The 18,190-nt window shown below is 29.3% G+C and overlaps 2 protein-coding genes across 2 annotated transcripts; one reads left to right on the top strand and one right to left on the bottom strand.

Moving 5' to 3' along the window:
* Nucleotides 1-4,876: 4,876 nt before the first annotated feature.
* Nucleotides 4,877-13,462, top strand: LOC117167263 (G patch domain-containing protein 4). The gene is made up of 2 exons (XM_033352068.1): nucleotides 4,877-5,020; nucleotides 11,560-13,462. The coding sequence occupies exons 1-2, from the start codon at nucleotides 4,972-4,974 to the stop codon at nucleotides 12,891-12,893; spliced, it is 1,383 nt and encodes a 460-aa protein (XP_033207959.1). The 5' UTR covers nucleotides 4,877-4,971; the 3' UTR covers nucleotides 12,894-13,462.
* LOC117167264 (GATA zinc finger domain-containing protein 1) lies at nucleotides 13,351-17,944 on the bottom strand. Its single transcript, XM_033352069.1, has 3 exons — nucleotides 17,481-17,944; nucleotides 14,012-14,214; nucleotides 13,351-13,847 (listed from the first exon to the last, which is right to left on the bottom strand). Exons 1-3 carry the CDS (start codon nucleotides 17,754-17,756, stop codon nucleotides 13,628-13,630), a joined length of 699 nt encoding a protein of 232 aa, XP_033207960.1. The 5' UTR covers nucleotides 17,757-17,944; the 3' UTR covers nucleotides 13,351-13,627.
* Between the last annotated feature and the right edge of the window lie 246 nt (nucleotides 17,945-18,190).

Genomic DNA, 18,190 nt, shown 5'->3' with positions numbered 1-18,190 from the left:
AGATCGGTAAGTTTAAATCGTTATTTTTAGCAGATTTTAACAAGATTTACAAATTATCTTAATAAAATTTTTAATTAGACACAAATTGAAAATCTTCGAAATAAATCATTCATAGGAGAGTTCTCTTAGAAATGAAGTTTGAACGAACGGAATCAAAGCCTACGGCCTAATGTCTCCATTTAGTAAATTTTTAAAAATTGTATTTTTTTATTATCATTTTAGTGACAAATATGCCTACTTCGTATATGCTTTTTAATTTTGTCTACATCGTTTTATTTCTTAGAGAGAACCATCTCTATAACCTAATTATTATCGAGCGCGAGTGCTCTTTTTCTTAAGGCCATATTCTACTTTGAAACGCTTGGAGAAAATCTATTTTTGTGAATTTTTGCTGAGACTATTAATAAATATATCGATGTAGGGTTTATTAAACTTAATAAATACACTCTTGAAATACATTTATTTTATGCACTTTCTATACATAAAAACGTCAGTCAAAGTAAACTCCTACAAAAGTAGGTAGGTCCGCGCTGTTGTAAAAATCTCGATAATGGACAGTCGAAACAAATGATTAAACGGTTATAGATTCAGTATAACTCCAGCAACCGGCTGAACTAGGATTATTTAAAAAATTAATTTTAAGTATATTTTTTTTGCAAAAAATTGTGAAAATAAACGTACTTTTTTGGTTTTTTTCCCCCATTTTGTCATTTTGGCATGTATATCAAAAATCCTAGTTCAACCGGTTGCTGGAGTCATACTGAATCTAAAACTGTTTAAATTTTTGTTTCGGACCGCCCATTCTTGAGATTTTTGCAATAACACGAACCTACCTACTTTTTGAGGAGTTGACTTTGACTGACGTTTTTATGTATAAAAAGTGTATAAAATGAATGAAATGATTTTTTTAGTGTATTTTAGGAGCGCATTTATTATGCCTAACAAGCCCTAAATCAATTTCATTATTAATAATTTCAGAAAAAATTCACAAACATAGCTTTTTTCGAGCATTTAAAAGTAGAATACTGCCTTAAATTAAAAGCGCGAATTTTCCAAAAATGGTCCAAACTTCTGGTAAGGGTATGATCTTTTAGTAATAATAATTATATTATATTTATAATAATTTCTTTATTATTATTAATTCATACGCGCGCGCGCGTTTGTGTGTGTGTGGGGTCGTGTGTATGTGTGTCGTGGGGGCTAAAGCGTACGCTTTGGACCCACTCCGTCGGCTTGCGGGTTCGATTCCCACCTCGCACTCTGGAAGAGCCTCGACGGCTCATGCGGTGAAAACTAGTATAGCAAGGGACTTGTTCATCTCCGTAGAGTCGTGAGACCGGTACATCTAGAGAAAAAGGTTCTCTAAGTACTTAAAGCTTTCGCTCTTGGTGTTTCGGAACTCACCTTAAACTGTAGGCCCCCCTCCCGCCACCAAGCAAGTGTGTGGGGGGCGTGTAAAGTAATAGGGAAGAAGGTGCAAGAAAAATCTAAACCCTTAGGGGACACATTTAAAGCTTCCATTCCAATATAACAACTATTTTTTCTTTCTAATTGTAATAAGATTTCTCTTTTTACTTTGGAATCTATTGGAAATTTTCAAAGAAGTTTAAAAGTGACGAAGTGGCGGCGCAAAGTGGGAGGAAATGCACTTTTTTCGTTCAAAAATGTCCAGAGCCTTCAATTTTGGTCCGATTAAAATGTTTTTTTTAAATGAGTTCATTAAATTCTAAAGAGCTTAACGCTCCCAAATTTTGTCTCCTCTATTTGTTTATTAACCATTTTTCCACTCAAAGTATGAAAAAACTGAAATTTTTTACATAACCATTTCTTACGCTTTAATAACTGATCAGAAAAATGTTATATTCTCTTAAATGAATATTTTCGGACTCATAGAATACAAATAATTTGTTTATTATTCCATTTATTTGTTAATAACATTTAATTCAAAAACTAATTTGATCGCCAGAACGACTTCAGGTATTCCTTAAAATAATAAATATTTAATAATATTTGATCAAATATAACAATTAGAATTTTTATAAGCAAATTAAATAAACAATTTCCAAATTTTGGCCCATTCGTAAAGAAATTTTGTTTTGCACTGGAAATGTTTTAAGCTATTGGGCGAATTACTTAAAGTCACCAAAAAAAAAAGAAAACTTAACATTTAAATTTTCTTTGATGGTCAGAAAGGGTACAGATATTCTTGAAAATAATATATCTTCGATAATATTTGTTAAAACATAACAATCTGAATATATATAAACAAATAACATTTGGAATTTGTTTATCTAAAATGCTTATAATCATTTAAGCTGTTATATTTTACTAAATATTAAAAGATACATTTCTTTAGGAATATCCGCAGCCATTCTAGCGATTAAAGAAAATTAAAATTTCGTAAAACCTTACATTTGAATATTTTTTCACGATAATTATTTTTAACAAATGTTTCCAGTGCAAAACAATTTTTTTTCTATTTGAAAGGGCCAAAATTTGGAATTTGTTATAAAAATTTAAATTGTTATATTTGATCAAATATTAATAAATATTTATTATTTTAAGGAATACCTGAAGTCGCTCTGGCGATTGAAGGACATTATAATTCGAAAAATCTCAAATTTTAATATTTTGCCACAAGAATTGTTGAGAACAATGGAACAAAACCATTCGTTTTGTAATTAAATGTCATTCCTACATTAATATGAAGCACTTTTAGAAAACGGAAATTTTGTTTGCCGACAATAAGACTATTTACTAATTTGTTCACAACATTTGTTTATAAGAAATAAATGGAATAATGAACAAATTATTTTTATTCTTTCATTAAAGCGTAAAAAATTGCTATGTACACAATTTCAGTTTTTCAGCTATTCAAAATTTAATGAACTTTAATATTTTTATTTTTATTCAAAATCTGACCAAAGTTGAAGGCTCTGAGCATTTTTGAACGACAAAAGTGAGCACAGAGATTTTTTTTCTAAAAACGGAAAATCCATATTTTTGAAAAAACAAGACAAGATCCGAAAATAGTCAAGGGAAATATAATTGTTTCTCTAAAAAGGTTATAGAAAAATGTTCCTTGGCACTTTTTTCTACCTCGCGTAATTTTCGATATTTTTTTTGAAAAAACGTATGTATAGAATTTTTTGAAATTATTCTTTTTTCCAACAATACAATTTCATGATGTCAAAAGACAAAAAATAACATAATATAATAATAATATATAATAATATAATAATGATTATTCATAATAATAATAAGTCGGAATTTTTCAAATAGTCGATACTCTCAATTTTTGCTAACTAACTTCATTATTCTTTTACCAAAATGTACGTTATTAAAGTTATACCGGAACCTGGAATGAAGAACGATTTTGGACATGCAGTGGCCTTAATCTTAAGTCTAGGGAATCCAAACGTAAATGCGCTCCCCGAATCACAAATAGGCGGAGGCCATCAATTCTAGGGGAATATCGTAAATCAGAGGTTTCTAATTCCAGTTTCAAGTGCAAATTAAGTCGCTTTTGGTTTTTCATCTCACGAAAAATTGTAATGTCGAAATCAAAATAATTTGAAAGGATTTTATACATATTTTTGCAAAAATCTGGAAAATCACGCGACATAGCAAAAAGAGTCAAGAGACGATTTCTAAAACTTTTTTAGAGAAACGATTTGTTTTTTTACATTTTTTCGTATCTTCTGTTGTTTTGGCAAAAATGCGGATTTTCGTTTTTTATACAAAAAAAAACTTTTTTACGTCAGAGCGAATGCTTAAAAAAATCAAGAGAAAAAAACGCTGGTTTTTGTAAGTAAATTTACTTTCAATATTTTTGGAGAAACCACAGTCATGACACCAATTTCAAACTGATTTAAAATTTTCTAATCGATTTAAACATTCATAACTTTGCCCAACAAAAATCTCGTTAAATCAATCAAATACGTATCGTCTATGGTGTATTTCTTCATTTAAATTTTAAAGTCCCATAACTTAGGTTTAAAGTCTCATATTTGTTTGAAACATCTATAATCTATATTCTTTTAAATTTTAGGCTGTTTTTAATCGTTACGAAGTACATTTGGAATTCTCCTTTTTGCAAATATTAATTTGAAAGGAAAGCATTATCAAAAAAACTTCGAAATATTTATTGTAAAACATTACGAGTAGTTAAAAAGTCAAGTGTCATAAATACTCACACTTACGATCTCCAATATATAATCCCGGTATCCAAAACCCAGAACAGCCAGATATATCCTCTCCAAATTCTCGTTTCACCAATTTTGGCAAAAAAAAACACACACAATTTATACCGATAACACAGCACCGACCGCATAGCTGGCTCTATATGTATCTTCATAAAAAGGCCATGTCTACGCTAATTGAAATTTCGGTACAAATAGCCTGATTTTTTCGACATGAATTGCAAGATCTAGCTTTTAGTAAAAAATCCGAATCTGGTCGAAACGAAGACGCACTCTTTAAACAAAGCTAGGTTAGCTCACAAGTCTTCTTCAGTTTTTTCGAACATACTCACAATTTCCACATTGTTATAGATAAACGAAAAAAGGATTTTACACGTTTTATACTAAGCTACATAATAATCTATTAAAACCAGGAGAGAAACAGAACTTTCGCGGCACCCTTTAAATGTTAAATCATCACATAAGAACGCGAGCGCCATTTCAAAAGAACTTCGACAAAATTAAAGACACCAGAGATAACGGATATTTTTTAAATAGTAAAGCCACTCGAACCTGCAGTCGTCGATAAGGTAGGCCGAAGAAAAATCTACCTTACCACTAAAAGATAACTCAATGTCAATCATTGCCAGTTACATATCATTTTCCGATTCTACCGCAAACTATCCTGCTGCTGCTGTTGCGGCGTATATAATATATGATAATACAGGATATACACTTACACTTCGGGATAAAAATCAGCTGGTCCAGATAAATTGAGTTTACCAACATTATGGCAGATTTTGCCAAAGCACAACTTCTAAAATATGGTTGGACAGAAGGTACTTTCTTTTTCCAGATTATTTAAAGTTGTTCAGGAATATGTTCTTATTGTCTTTCCTACTACGTTTTTCAACCTAGATCCTAACCTCTTTCTTTTGTCTTCCCTGTAATGTTTACGATCTTTGAGTACATTAGTTCTCATTTTCAGTCAAAGAATGCTTTCTCATAAAGTGTTTCGACAACTTATTTTTATATCCCATGATCGGAAAATCAACATTTTGATTAAATTTGCGTGTTTATGTCCGAATCGTCCCAATGTCAAGAACAAAGATGTTGGACTTTGATGTCGACTTTGATATTGTGTTCGAAACACTTAATATCAACATTTTTCAGAATAATTGTCTATTTTAAGTGTTTAGTATATCTTACGTGATTTGGAATATGAAATCTTTTTTGAAATACGTACATAAAATACTATAGAATGAATTTCTGTGGTCTGGGTGATAGTTTCTCTTTGTCAGAATCGATTTCGCAGATGTTGCTGCCACGAGACACTAAGAAGCCTATGATTTAAAAAAATAATCAGAGTTTCAAAATGTATGGTTTTTAATTTAAATATGCACGTACAGAAATTTTTACAAAGAAACATGTGGGATCGATAGGGGAAGTGTGGTAACGGGTTTAGTGCGAAGAGAAAATTTGGAATTAAAAATGAATTAGGTATTAACTTTTCTCATTATAATATAAAGATTATATCTCTTATTATATGTAGAAAAAAGATGGCTGACGTTAATTATTGCTTTAATCAATTATTTTTGATGAAACTGAGATGTTTTTAGAAAATTCCAATACTTAATTGTGTCATCTGGTCTTTTGGATTGAATTTTTCCCACATAAAGCCTCTGTTGAATTTTTTTCTACAATTAAAGAGAGATGATAAGTTCATTGTTCCTAGAATATTGATTGTTTTCTTCAAAAATTTTAATTATTTTTATTGATAAATTATGACAGGATAATTATAAATCAGATTATTATTAAATTTTTATTATTGAATATAAGTACATACACCGAATCCATTTAAAATCAGACAGATAGCGCAACTTTAAATCACAGAATCGGTCGCTGATAAAATATATTATTTTTTTAAACGAAATAATAATATTTTAAGGTTATTAAAAAAAAACACTTTTTTAAAACTTTTATAACTTGTAATCTAATTAAGATATTTAGCTTTTCTTTCGAGCTTCTTGTATACAACTTCAAAAACAGGACAAATTTTTGAAATTTTACTCAGTTATACCTATCGAAATTTAACCGCATCTAAAATATCGCTTTAAGGATACAAAATAATGCAGTACATTGAAAGACCAATATAAACGAAAATTTGGAAAGGAATACTTACAATGCTGATTTTAAAGTCTGTTAAACATATGCACTCAAGGCTCAGAATTCTAACAATATCATGGGCATAAGGATCTACAAAACAATTTCAAGATCTCACAAAAAATTTGTTACATACATATTTCTTTCTAAGATTCTTTCAGTAAATCATGCGATGATGCTTAAACGAAGTGAAGGTTGACAGAGAAGAAAAGGACCAGAAAAATAGTTTAGCCCACATTAAACATGCATGATTTCTTCCTCATATAAGTACCCATTCAGAAAAAAGGTGGGGTTTTTGAGAAGATCTACTTTTAATATTTTTAGAAAAACTGCTTCAGTTTTGTTCATTTTAATATTTTTTTAAATTTTGTATTGTATATTGAAACAGAGTCAAAAACTCCACCAAATGCTCCAAGCAAAACCTAAATCTTTCAATTAGATCAAAAGTTTTACAGGCATAAAAAAATTGTGTTTTTTTTTTGTTTGAAAAACCTAACAATTTCAAATTGTCACAACTTCACGAAGATGGATTTTTTTCGAAATGAAAAAATACTTGTCGCTTTATTTCCTCTGATTTGAAATGAATTCAGTCAGTACATTATAATTACACAGATACACAAAAACAATTTTGCGGAGCCAAACAAGAGACCTATATATCATTGTAGTATTGATCTATCATAGTCGAAATCTGCATTAATGGTAATGTTGTGCTAACCACATTTTTTATTTGATTTCTGAGTTTTTAGTTTAGATCAAATTATCCCAAGTAGGTCGCCATAAACCGAAAGTCTTTTTTTGATGTAAAATGAATTTTTCTAATAGCCTTATATTAAAAAAATGTCCCCAAATTTTGATCGCAAACAAAAGTTTTTTGTAAATATTATTAACAGTGAAAATTTCATGTTATAACATGATCAACATTTTTCTCATTCATTCCAGAAATCTTTCCCCCGAATATAATAAATTTGAATTTGTTAAAAAAAAACATGAATTGTTTATAAATAAATTGAAACTTTTTTGTTTAAAAACGTACATTTCGGAAATCTTTGTTCCGAATATAAAAACATAGAATTTATTTAGAAAAATATCAATTGTTAATAAACAAATTGAACTTTACTTAACAGAATAGTAATGCTTTTCTTATTTTGTTTATAAACAATTTGTAGTTTTGTAAAATAATTCAATGTTTTTGTATTTAGAAGGAAAATTTCTGGAATGTAAGTTTTTAAATACAAATTTCAACGTAAGAATTGTCAAAATGCGTTTAGCCATTCACGAGAAAAATGTTGATAATATTGTAACATTAAATTTTAAATTAAATTTGTTTGAACAAAAAATCGGTTTGCCACCAAAACCTGGGGAAATCTCTTCGATTATAATTGCTGTTGAAAACTGCATTCAACTGTGAAATAAAATGACTCGATTTATGGTGATCTACTTGGGGCAATTTAAAATAAATTAATAATTCAAGCTCGAATAAAAAAACAACTGTTATGCTAAAATTCCAATTAATGTAGATTTTGATTATTCTAGACAAATACTACAATCCTATATAGGTCGCTTTTTTGGCTCCGAAAAATTGTGTGTGTGTGTGTTCTGTTTAATGGGCAAATAAAATTTTAATATATACATCTACTAGGTGCTTAGGGTGCCCAAAAAAGTGTCTTTTTTAATTTTGCCAACGCGACCACCTACATTTCATCCTTTTGGTGAAAAAATACTCTCATTTGTACTTTATTTTTCAAAAATCGTTTAGAGATTCCGCTGGCTCTCGGGTAGTCTCAATTGAGTTCAACCCAAAAGTACTTGCACATTTAGTTTTTCTTTTGTAAATGTTTCCCAGATTCCACCCAGTTATTTTGAGCCAACAAAGAAAAAAATCGTATTACGCATTTTTAAGGAAAACGATACTTTTCTAACGATTACAAATCTCATTTGTTTTTCAAACAGCGCAAAATATGAATAGCAGTTCGTGTTTCAAAATTGTTCTCCTTCCTAAATTCTATAAAATTATAACCTTACGTAAATATATTTTATATTTACCTTAATATTTGTTTATTTTGTATATTGTAACCATTTTTTGAAGAAAATAATAGAATGGTTCAATAAACATGGACTAAAATAGCATGTATTTTAACGGACCTTTTCATTTTTTTGTAATGTTTAATTCATCTGAAAGGGCAGATTTTTTCCGTTTTCAGCCAGTAATTAGTAATATACTTATTCTTTGTCAAAGTATTGTTACACTTATTTTAAAATAATTTATTCAAATTCAGTGAACGACACCATATTTCCAGTGATCGCACCCTACATTCAGTGAACGACACCGCTATTGATTTTGAATTTAAAAGAAATTAGAAAGTTATTTGTAAGAAATATTATGCAATTTAGTTTCTTGAGATAATAAGGAGCATCATTTTGTATAATTATGGGTTTTTTAAAAAGAAAAGACTAAGTTTTTGGCGAAAAGGAATACCTTCGATATTGTGTGGTTATGAATATTTCATCAGTTCACGAATTTGTCAAATTCATTCGGGAGTGTCGTTGATTGACTTTTGAAGTTCGGAAAACCAAAATCAATTAAAAAGATATTGAACATTAATGACTAAGATAAGAATATTTCAAATATATCAAATCTATTCAAATTTGAGACTAATATTTACTCAATTATATTGCAAAACATAATCATCTAACCTCTGAAAGTACTGCAAAATAAGAAATACCTTTTCGTCTAAATTTCAGGGGACTTTCAAATTAACGAAATGACTAATTTTTCTATTGTCAACATGTACTCCTGTAGTTGACAACAAAAATGTTATTTAATTAACATAAATTCAGTAATTTTGTACTGAATAAATATTGAAATATAAATTACATAGATTATAGAATATTTATTCATTTACAAGCATCTATTTTATATCTCTGAAATTCTAATAAAAGCATTTTCATTGCAGAGTGTCGTTCACTAGAAGAGTGTCGGCAATACCCCTGTTTTTATTTTTGGCGTTGTTTTCGACAAAAATGAGATTTTTAATCGTTAAAAATAAGGTTTCTTCAATTTTATAAATTAGCAACTATTTTTATTCACACTGCAGGCCAAGAACTTTAATAATCTCATGTATGACTTTCTTCAAATTGTTTCTGGACAAAAAATAAACGTGTTTAAAAATACATTTTTTTAAACTGAATGCTATTTTAGCTCTTTTTAATCGATTTGTTCTATTTTTCTGGGAAAATTGGTTAAAATACACCAAATAAAATCTAGTAAGAGTATATTTTTATAAATTTAATAAAGGAGAACAATTTTGAACTATAAGCTGTTATTCATAGTTTGCGTTGTTTTTGAGAAAAATTAGGGTTTTCATCATTAAAAATAGAAAACAGTTTTTTTTTAAACACGCGTAACACGATTTTTCTCTTTCTTTGTTTAAAATGACAGAGGGATATCCCCGAAACACAAAAGAGAAACTGGATTTACAAGCGCTTTTGAGTGGAACTTAAGCGAGGCTAGCCTTGGTCCTGAAAATGAGAAAATTATTATTTATTGAGGAATACGCTCTACATTTAATGGCGCCATTTTTTTTAATATTATCGGGCCTATAATACAAAAATTGGTAGTTTCATTAAAATTAATGTTCTAAATTGAACCCTAAATTTTTTTCCTGGAACAATATGCACTGCTGCATTATAAGGAAAATATTCTTATAAGGAATAAATTGAAAATATTTACGAAGCGGGAATGAAAAACATATTAAATTTAAAAATAGATCCAACTTACACACTTTTTATACTTAAAAGATTCCCATGGTACTTCTAAATGTATTTGATCTATTATTTACATGAAAAAGATATTGGTGTTAATTAAGGTCAATTTTCTTGTAATTATTTCGTTTTTTACAAAAATCTCTAAACTGCAAAAAATTTGTATTTTTGTGTATTTCGAAATTCAAGATTGTTTTTTGTCATTCAGTATAGATATTTTAAATTTATTCCTTTTGGAGAATATTATATTCATATTGTAGAAAAAATCTCGTGAATATGTGTTAAGAAAAAACTGAAAACTAAGAATATTCATTTTCAGACTTACAAAGGCATAGCGGAACCATTAAACTATTTTTTGTAAATAAAAATAAAAAGGCTAATTTTCACCAAAAGGGAGAAAGATAGGTGATATTCGCAAGTTTCAAAATAATTTTGAATTAATAGTTACGAAAGTACCATTGTGACATTTAAACTTTAGTGGGTTCTTTTTTTTACGCGTATCCTAAAATGGCGGAAATTCTGAAATTGTTGAATCACTACCAAATAAAATTTAAAATATTTCTTCAGACAAGTTTTTGTTGATTAAAGAAGGGGGTATCATAAAAACAGAAAGTCCAAATATAATTTTGGCGAAATTAGAAACAAGAGTCTTTTCCAATATTTTAAATATCAATAATCAAAGTATAACTTCGTAATTTCGCATCACACATATTTTGTTTAAATATTGCTGGATCCGATTTGCATAATTACCTATTCCAACCAAAGTCTAAAATTGAAATACTTACATTATTTCACATGCATATATCTTGAAAATTGTCTTATTATTGTTTTATATTGAAATTTAAAATTCGTCCATTTACTGTGCAAATTCAGTTAGGTGCTAAAATGTCCAATTATCCAATTTTAATTGCCTTAAAGTTAAAATTCATCAATTTATAATTTATCAATTTACAAGTTGAGATTTTGAGCTTTTACATTTTATTATTTCAAATGGTCGAACCTTGATATTGGTAAGTAGTCCGTTGATATTCCGTAGCCCCTGGCGTTTTCAGGTAAAAAAAATGATTTCTAAACGCGTTGTATGTAAAATTGTTCCAATTTTTGGAATCTCACGAATACCTTTAATGAAACAAACCTTCTGATACTGACCAAATAATTTAGAAAAAAAATCTGAATCTTACTAGTTTGTAATAATTGTCCAGAATAATTGAATTCAGTCTTTTAATAATTAAACAGCTGATTATTATTTGTTATTTCCATTCATTAAAAAAATTAACAACGAATGCTTCGAATTCAATATCATATTAATTTAAAATTGCACATCTTAGAGCTGCAAATAACAGATTTCTGAGATTTAAAATATTATTTCTAATTTGTATACTGAAATTTTAATTTTTAAAGTGATACACTTTTTTTAAATCGTCCAGTTAGATAAAAGACTGTTTCTTTTTAGGTAAAGGGCTAGGAAAACAGGAAGACGGAATAGTTGACGCTATAAAACCGAAATTAAAATTCGACACCGCAGGCGTTGGTCATAAATCCGATATTTGCAACAACTGGTGGGAATCAGTTTTCAACAAAGCCGCAAAGAACGTTTCCGTCGACACAAATTCTTCCGGAGTTTCCTTAAATGTAGTGGATCAAGATGCCACAATATTCTCAAATAGACAAGACCTAAAGTCTCTGCAGAAAGAACACAGGTCAGGTTATAAGGCATTCCTAAAAACTTCCATACTAGAGAATGGAAAGGTAACCCAGGATGAAATAAAAGATATCGAAATAGAAGTGAAGCCTGAACTTTCCAATTTCATAGTCAGCGACGATGAATTGTTTAAGGCCTGTGGAGGCAGAACTGCACACAAAGGAGCCAGGCATGGATTGAATTTAAATGGAAAACTTGCCAGAATTGCGCAGCAAGAAAAAGAAATGCTCGCTGCCTTATCGTTACGAAAAGGAAGCGTCCAGCCAAAGGAAGTCGCTGAGAAGAAAGACAAGGAATCTAAAAAGAAGAAGAGAAAAAGAAAAGCTGCTGAAACAGAAAGCGAAGAGGACATCATCGATGAGGACAATAAAGATATTTCTCATTTGCTAAATATTTCGAAAGATAAAGGTCTATCGAACAAGTCCCAGAGAAAATCGAACAAAAAAAAAATTAACTCCCTGGTTCAAATGATGGACAAGTCCTGCAAACTCGAAGAAAGTCGGGAAGGTGCAATCAAGAGTATTGAGTGCAACATGAATAAAAAAAAGAGGAAAACAGCAAGCCATGATGCAGGAAACGAATTTATTTACACCAAGTCCGTGGAGAAAATGACTAGGCTTTGTAAAGAAATGGAGAAGATAATAGAGAAGTGTAAGAAACTTGATCCAAAGACGGAAAGTAGCTGTGATACTCGTACTGCTAAAGACGAAGAAGATTATTTGGATCTCTTCAAAGATATTACTTTCAAGCGTTACGAACAACAGGATCCTGAAAAATTTCTCAACCAGATGAAAAACAAGATGAAGAACAGAACGGATGACAAGAAGATGAATAAGTTGAGCGAACAACTTGATAATTCTTGTTCCCTTAGCGGAAAAGGATCGAAGAAGAAGAAAAAGAAGTCTCGTGATCGGTTCGTCGCGTTTGATGATGATATTATTTCGAGGATAGATGCAAACAAATTGAACAGTAAAATTGAAAAGAAGAAGAGAAAGCGTTTGTTGAAAGAAGAATCATTGGCGTTGCTAGTGAAAAACATGAGTTCAAAATCTAAAGGTAAACCAGAATTAAGCGACTTCCTGTAGACATTTTAATATGTTTGGGACTACTCGAAAAATTTAGAATTTTTTTAATTCTGTAATTTAATTTAAGATGTTTTTTTTTCTTTTTTCTTTTAGGAACTCTGTTTCCCTATACTTTTAAACTAAAATCAATTTTACTACCTTCCAAAAATGTCATTAAAATGTATACTGTACAAGTGTACATACTTAAGTTTCATAATGTTCCATTCGGTCTTACAAAATTTCGAACTGTTTTTTCCCAAACATTGGATTATAAACAAAAGTTGATTTGTTTCAGGATCCATTGTTAGCGAATCGTGTAATTAGATCGTGAATTTTATTTTCTTTATCGCGAGGTAAAGAGGGTTAAAGTGTTGAAAAAACATAGTAAGGGATGCATAATGGCCAATACTGTTTTATATACAATTTTGTATTTACCGCCGAAAAGTGATTGTTTATAATGTAAAATTTGCATCACGAATTAAATGAGGATACATTTACTATACATAGATGGTTTTATCATTCATATTTACTAATTAAATGTACAATTTCAAACAAAATTAAGTCAAATATATAACTATTTGTAATTTCAATTTCTCTAAATTCGTCATATTTTAATTGTGTTTATACCGAAATAGAAAAACTAATCGTTATATTAGATTTTAAAGAGGAAAAAATAGAGATTTTATTTACAAACACACTAGCATCCTTCAGACAATTCACAGCGTTTTCATACTTTGAGCAATTTTTTTTCTAAGTCAGGTTTGTTCTTTCATGGAACCGAGTTCGTTTCTAATGGTTGTCCAGATGTAACCAGTTCCAGCACCTGTGTATGGAATCGGATATGGAGTATTTTTTAATTTAAAATAATCAGATGGTGCGTGCATCACAAATTCCATGTATTCCAGTTTTCGTGGCAAATCTTCTTCTGGACCAATTACATAGGTTTCGGGAATAAATCCATTTTCTGGAGGTGGACTGTTGACAACATAAAATATACACAATTTTCAAATAAAATGAATCATTATTTTCTTCAGTAAATTGTCTTTCAAGTTATAATTTTTAAAGAGTAATAATGTGGGGAATACTACTTGCCGTAAGAATATATAAATTAAATTTAAATGACAAAAAATAATTTCTACCTAGAAGTTGTTGGCAAAAGCCACGTGACTGCTGCACTCTTTTCACAATATTGATCAGTCAAAAGTCCTCGAATTTGAGCATAATAAATACCACCGTCTTCATCCTGCATTGAAACTATGTCTCCAACTTGAAAATACGAGCCCTTATAGAATACAAAATCACTAGTAACCACCGTTGCCGTTGCAGTTGGTGCTTTCATCGGCTGAAAAAAGAAAACGCTTATAAATGTCTGATTAAATACGCGTATCTTGAAATTATTCCCTATTTTTTTAAAGACCTAGTCGAAATGTCCGGACTTTTACCGGGCGGATTCAGTTTCAACCAAAAAGTTGCATTTTTATCTAAGAAAAATAAAATTCTACAAAAAAAGATGAATTTTCAAAAAAAAAATTGAAAAAAATTAGAATTTTCGTCCACAACAATTTTAGTTTGACTTTTCAACATGAAAACATAAGTTTTAAACAAAAAGTAAATTTCCTGCGAAGATACTTCAATTTTTAACCCAAAAAGACAAATTTTCAACAAAAAAGTTGAATTTTTAATACTAATAAATGACTTTTTAACAAAATTATTTAATTAGAAACAAAATAGTTGCATTGTTATCCAAGAAAAATAAATTTTTTACTAAAACAGATCAATTTTCTAATTAAAAAGACAAATTTTCAAAAAAATAGCTGAATTCTCGTCCAAAAAAATATTTTAGTTTGTTTTTTAAACATTAATGTAGAGTAGCAAAACTTCAAAAACCTGATAAAACTCTTTCATCACTTCTTTAGATTTTAAAAAAGTTTTTTGAAAAAAATGGGTCCATTAAACATAAATTGTCGCCTAACTTTAAAGAACGTTAATTAAAAATACACAAAAATATAAAAACTATGGAAATAAGAATTTTCTAAACACATGTTGTTAACGAGCAAGTTGAAGGTATTCATGAAGCCACACTAAATCAATTATAATTTTTTACATTTTTATATATTGTTTTTAGAGGTAATTAGGCGACGCTTATTTTCTCGACCTGCGAAAAAAATTTCTACGGAGTTATGCGTATTCAAATCGTGTGCTTTGTTTTTCAAAAAACCCTAATTTTTTTTTAAACTACTATAACTTTTGACTTATTTGAAATATTTATCGGTTTCTTTCTGATTTTCATAGACTTTATTATTTTTTAAATCCAGAAAAAAAATGTTTAAATGTTAAAATTTAACCAAAAAAAATTGTTTACCCAAAGAGATGAATTTTTAACACAGAAAGACGTGTTGTAGAAAATGCAACCAAACAGTTGCATTAGCAAACAAATATATGAAGAAGTCAGTAAAACAGATGAGTTTTCCAAAAAATTGTTAAAGATTTAACCAAAGAGTACAATTTTCAAGGCAAAAAGAACGATTTTTTTCGAGGACATTTTAATTTAAAAAAAAAAGATACTTTTTAACGAAGAAAGATCATTTTTAAACCAAGAATGCTAACTTTTCTACCATAAACGATGAATTTTAAACAATATAGTTGAATTTTTGACCAAAATTGACATTTGCAAAACAGTTACAATTTCTAAAAATAATTAGATTTTTAACAAAATAGCTGAATTTTCAAGATTGAAATATGCATTTCCAATCAAATGGTCGAATTTTCAAAAAAAAAAAAGATTAAAATTCAATGAAATATCTGAATTTTCAGGACAAAAAGACGAATTTTCCAGAAGACACTTAAAATTTTATCAAAAAATGTCATTTTTAACCCATGTGAATGTAACCTGAATTTCTAAAAAAAAAATTCACATTTAACTTATGTTCACACGTAACGCAATATCAAGTTGAAATTATAGGAAATGAAATGAGAAACAGTAAGAAGCTTTTGTTTAGTCCTAAAGTTTTATAATTGTAAGCATTTAGGACAAGACAAACGTTTCATAGTACTTCTTATAAAAGTTTCCTAATTTTCAACTCGATATCGCGTTTCGTGTGAACGTAAGTTGGGTTTGAAAAAAAGGTAAAACCAAATTTTTGAGGTTACACTCACATTACCTTAAGTCGGAAAAGACGACTTTTTAACAAAGTATATTAATTTTCTACTAAATCGTTGAACTTTCAACAAACAAGATTAATCTTCTACCCAAGATAATTTTTAAATCAAATACATTAATTTGTTACCGAATAGTTTAATTTTCTAACAAAATGTTGAATTTTCTACAAAACCGTAGCATTTTTAACATAAAAGTTAATAGAAAAGCAAGCAGTTGAATTTTTAACTATAATTATGAATCCTTGATAATTTTTTTTTACAAAGTATTTCAACTTTAACTCAAATAATCGACTTTTCAACCAAACAATTGCATTTTAAACAAAAGGGATACATTTTGAACCAAGAAGATTAATTTTTTACCAAAAAAGACAAATTGAAGGGCCACACGGCAGACGGGCGTAAGTGCCAAATTTTCGAAAATCGGTTTATTGACTTAAATTACTTGTTCCCCCTAACTCGTGTCCCTGCAGAAGATTTTGGCTCAGTTCGAGCAAAAAGTAGGTCTAGGAAAAAAAGTCAGGGCATACGGGCGTAAGTGCCACGATGCTTGCTGGCGAAAGTGCCATGCTTCATAGTGAGGTGTCACCACGGCGCCATTGATTTTCAGTACGCGTGTCGATTCTGATGTTTTAAAAGTTTTTCAGTAAAAAATTATGAATTCTTGAAAACAAATAGTTGCTGAAAAAATTAATTTTTATGTGTTAATGTTTTTTGAACCCTAGCACATTACTTCTCCATATAATTGCAAATTTAATTTATGGTTTTCGTTGAAGATATCATTTAATATCTAATTCAATATTTCTATATTGTCAGCTTTCCTATCTTTAACACAATTTTTGAAAATAAAATTTAAAGCGCAATTTTTTTTACTGATATTTCTCCTTACAAGATACATTAAATTTATCCTAACTTTAAATTGTATAGGAAAATTTGTAGGCATCTGAAACGGTCAAAATTGACATTGGTTATTCCTAGTTTTTTGTTTAGTAGGGATTCTGCTGAGATCGAGTCTTGAGGGAAGACATTTACATACATAAAAGCCATAAAAGTATAAAAGAAACTTTCCTTCAAAATACGTTATTTTTTTAGTTTAAGTATATTTTGTACACTACTTTTTTATTTTAAAAAAGCTAATTTTTAACTGATTTAAAAGGCTAATTTTCTATTACTTTCTGCAGCTTCATAGAGCCCTTATAACTCTGTACAAGTTTACATTGCTTCTTTAATAATCTTTTGGAGTATGCGGTATCTCCAAAAAGTTGACCCATTTGTGAAAATCTACCAAGTTTGCATGATTAATTTTCATCGTGATTTTGACCTAACTTCACAAAAATTCGTCCCTGCCAATTTTTAACACCATCGCATCTACTATTCTGCTCCAGAAATGTTCATCAGTCTTTCTCCTCGATAATATTAATAAATATATAGATAAAATTAATAAAATCATACCGTTTTCTTGAAAATATTCCGTCGTCCTCTACCTTTAGGTGCAGAACTTTTCGAAGGAGGTGCTGCAGGATTTGGTTTGCAGTATCGTGTAACCCTTGTACTCTTTCTAGCAGGTTTTGAATTCACATTTTTTTCCTCCTCTTTTTGCACTGTACCATTCAAATTTTTGTCCTCTTCTAAACAATTATTACACAAATTTCCAGCATCGGTAGCGTGCCAAAGAATTGTTTCCTTTGTTCCGCACTTCGTACATTCAGGTTTCTTACCCAAAGGCATTGCAATTTAATTATTTTATAAATAATTTAGATCACTGCAAGAATTGGAATTCCATTATAATCAAACTAAAAACAATTTTCCTCAAAAATTCCAGACTTTATTCTATTTTGTTATTTTATAATGAATCATTGACAATCGACTCAATAAATCAGAAGCATCCGAATTGTTGCGGAATTTTGAGGTTAGTTTAGCAACTAGTAAACACACGCTTGCGCACTACATTGATTTGATTTACAAAAATTCTGAAGTTCAGACCTCCGATACGACTAAATGTTAGCTGTTTCAGTCTGCATTATTAAATAAAAAATTTTAAATAATAAATCAAACCGCAGAAAAAATGAGTTTTCTCCTTAATATTCTAAATATAAACATTATTTTGCAGATATAAATCATGAATAAATATACATACCTATTTTACTTATTATACAAAAGGG

The sequence above is a fragment of the Belonocnema kinseyi genome, chromosome 2 (assembly GCF_010883055.1).
Source record: "Belonocnema kinseyi isolate 2016_QV_RU_SX_M_011 chromosome 2, B_treatae_v1, whole genome shotgun sequence".
In the NCBI taxonomy this organism is placed as follows: Eukaryota; Metazoa; Arthropoda; class Insecta; order Hymenoptera; family Cynipidae; genus Belonocnema; species Belonocnema kinseyi.
The sequence above is the reverse complement of the archived record's forward strand: the minus strand, read 5'-3'. Positions and strand labels throughout refer to the sequence as shown.

Coding starts and splice junctions, on each gene's coding strand:
- LOC117167263 (XM_033352068.1), top strand. CDS start 4,972: ATGGCAGATTTTGCCAAAGCACAACTTCTAAAATATGGTTGGACAGAA. Junction 5,021..11,559: donor AAAATATGGTTGGACAGAAG/GTACTTTCTTTT, acceptor GTTTCTTTTTAG/GTAAAGGGCTAGGAAAACAG.
- LOC117167264 (XM_033352069.1), bottom strand. CDS start 17,756: ATGCCTTTGGGTAAGAAACCTGAATGTACGAAGTGCGGAACAAAGGAA. Junction 14,215..17,480: donor GGAATATTTTCAAGAAAACG/GTATGATTTTAT, acceptor TTCTTTTTTCAG/CCGATGAAAGCACCAACTGC. Junction 13,848..14,011: donor CTTTTGCCAACAACTTCTAG/GTAGAAATTATT, acceptor TGTTGTCAACAG/TCCACCTCCAGAAAATGGAT.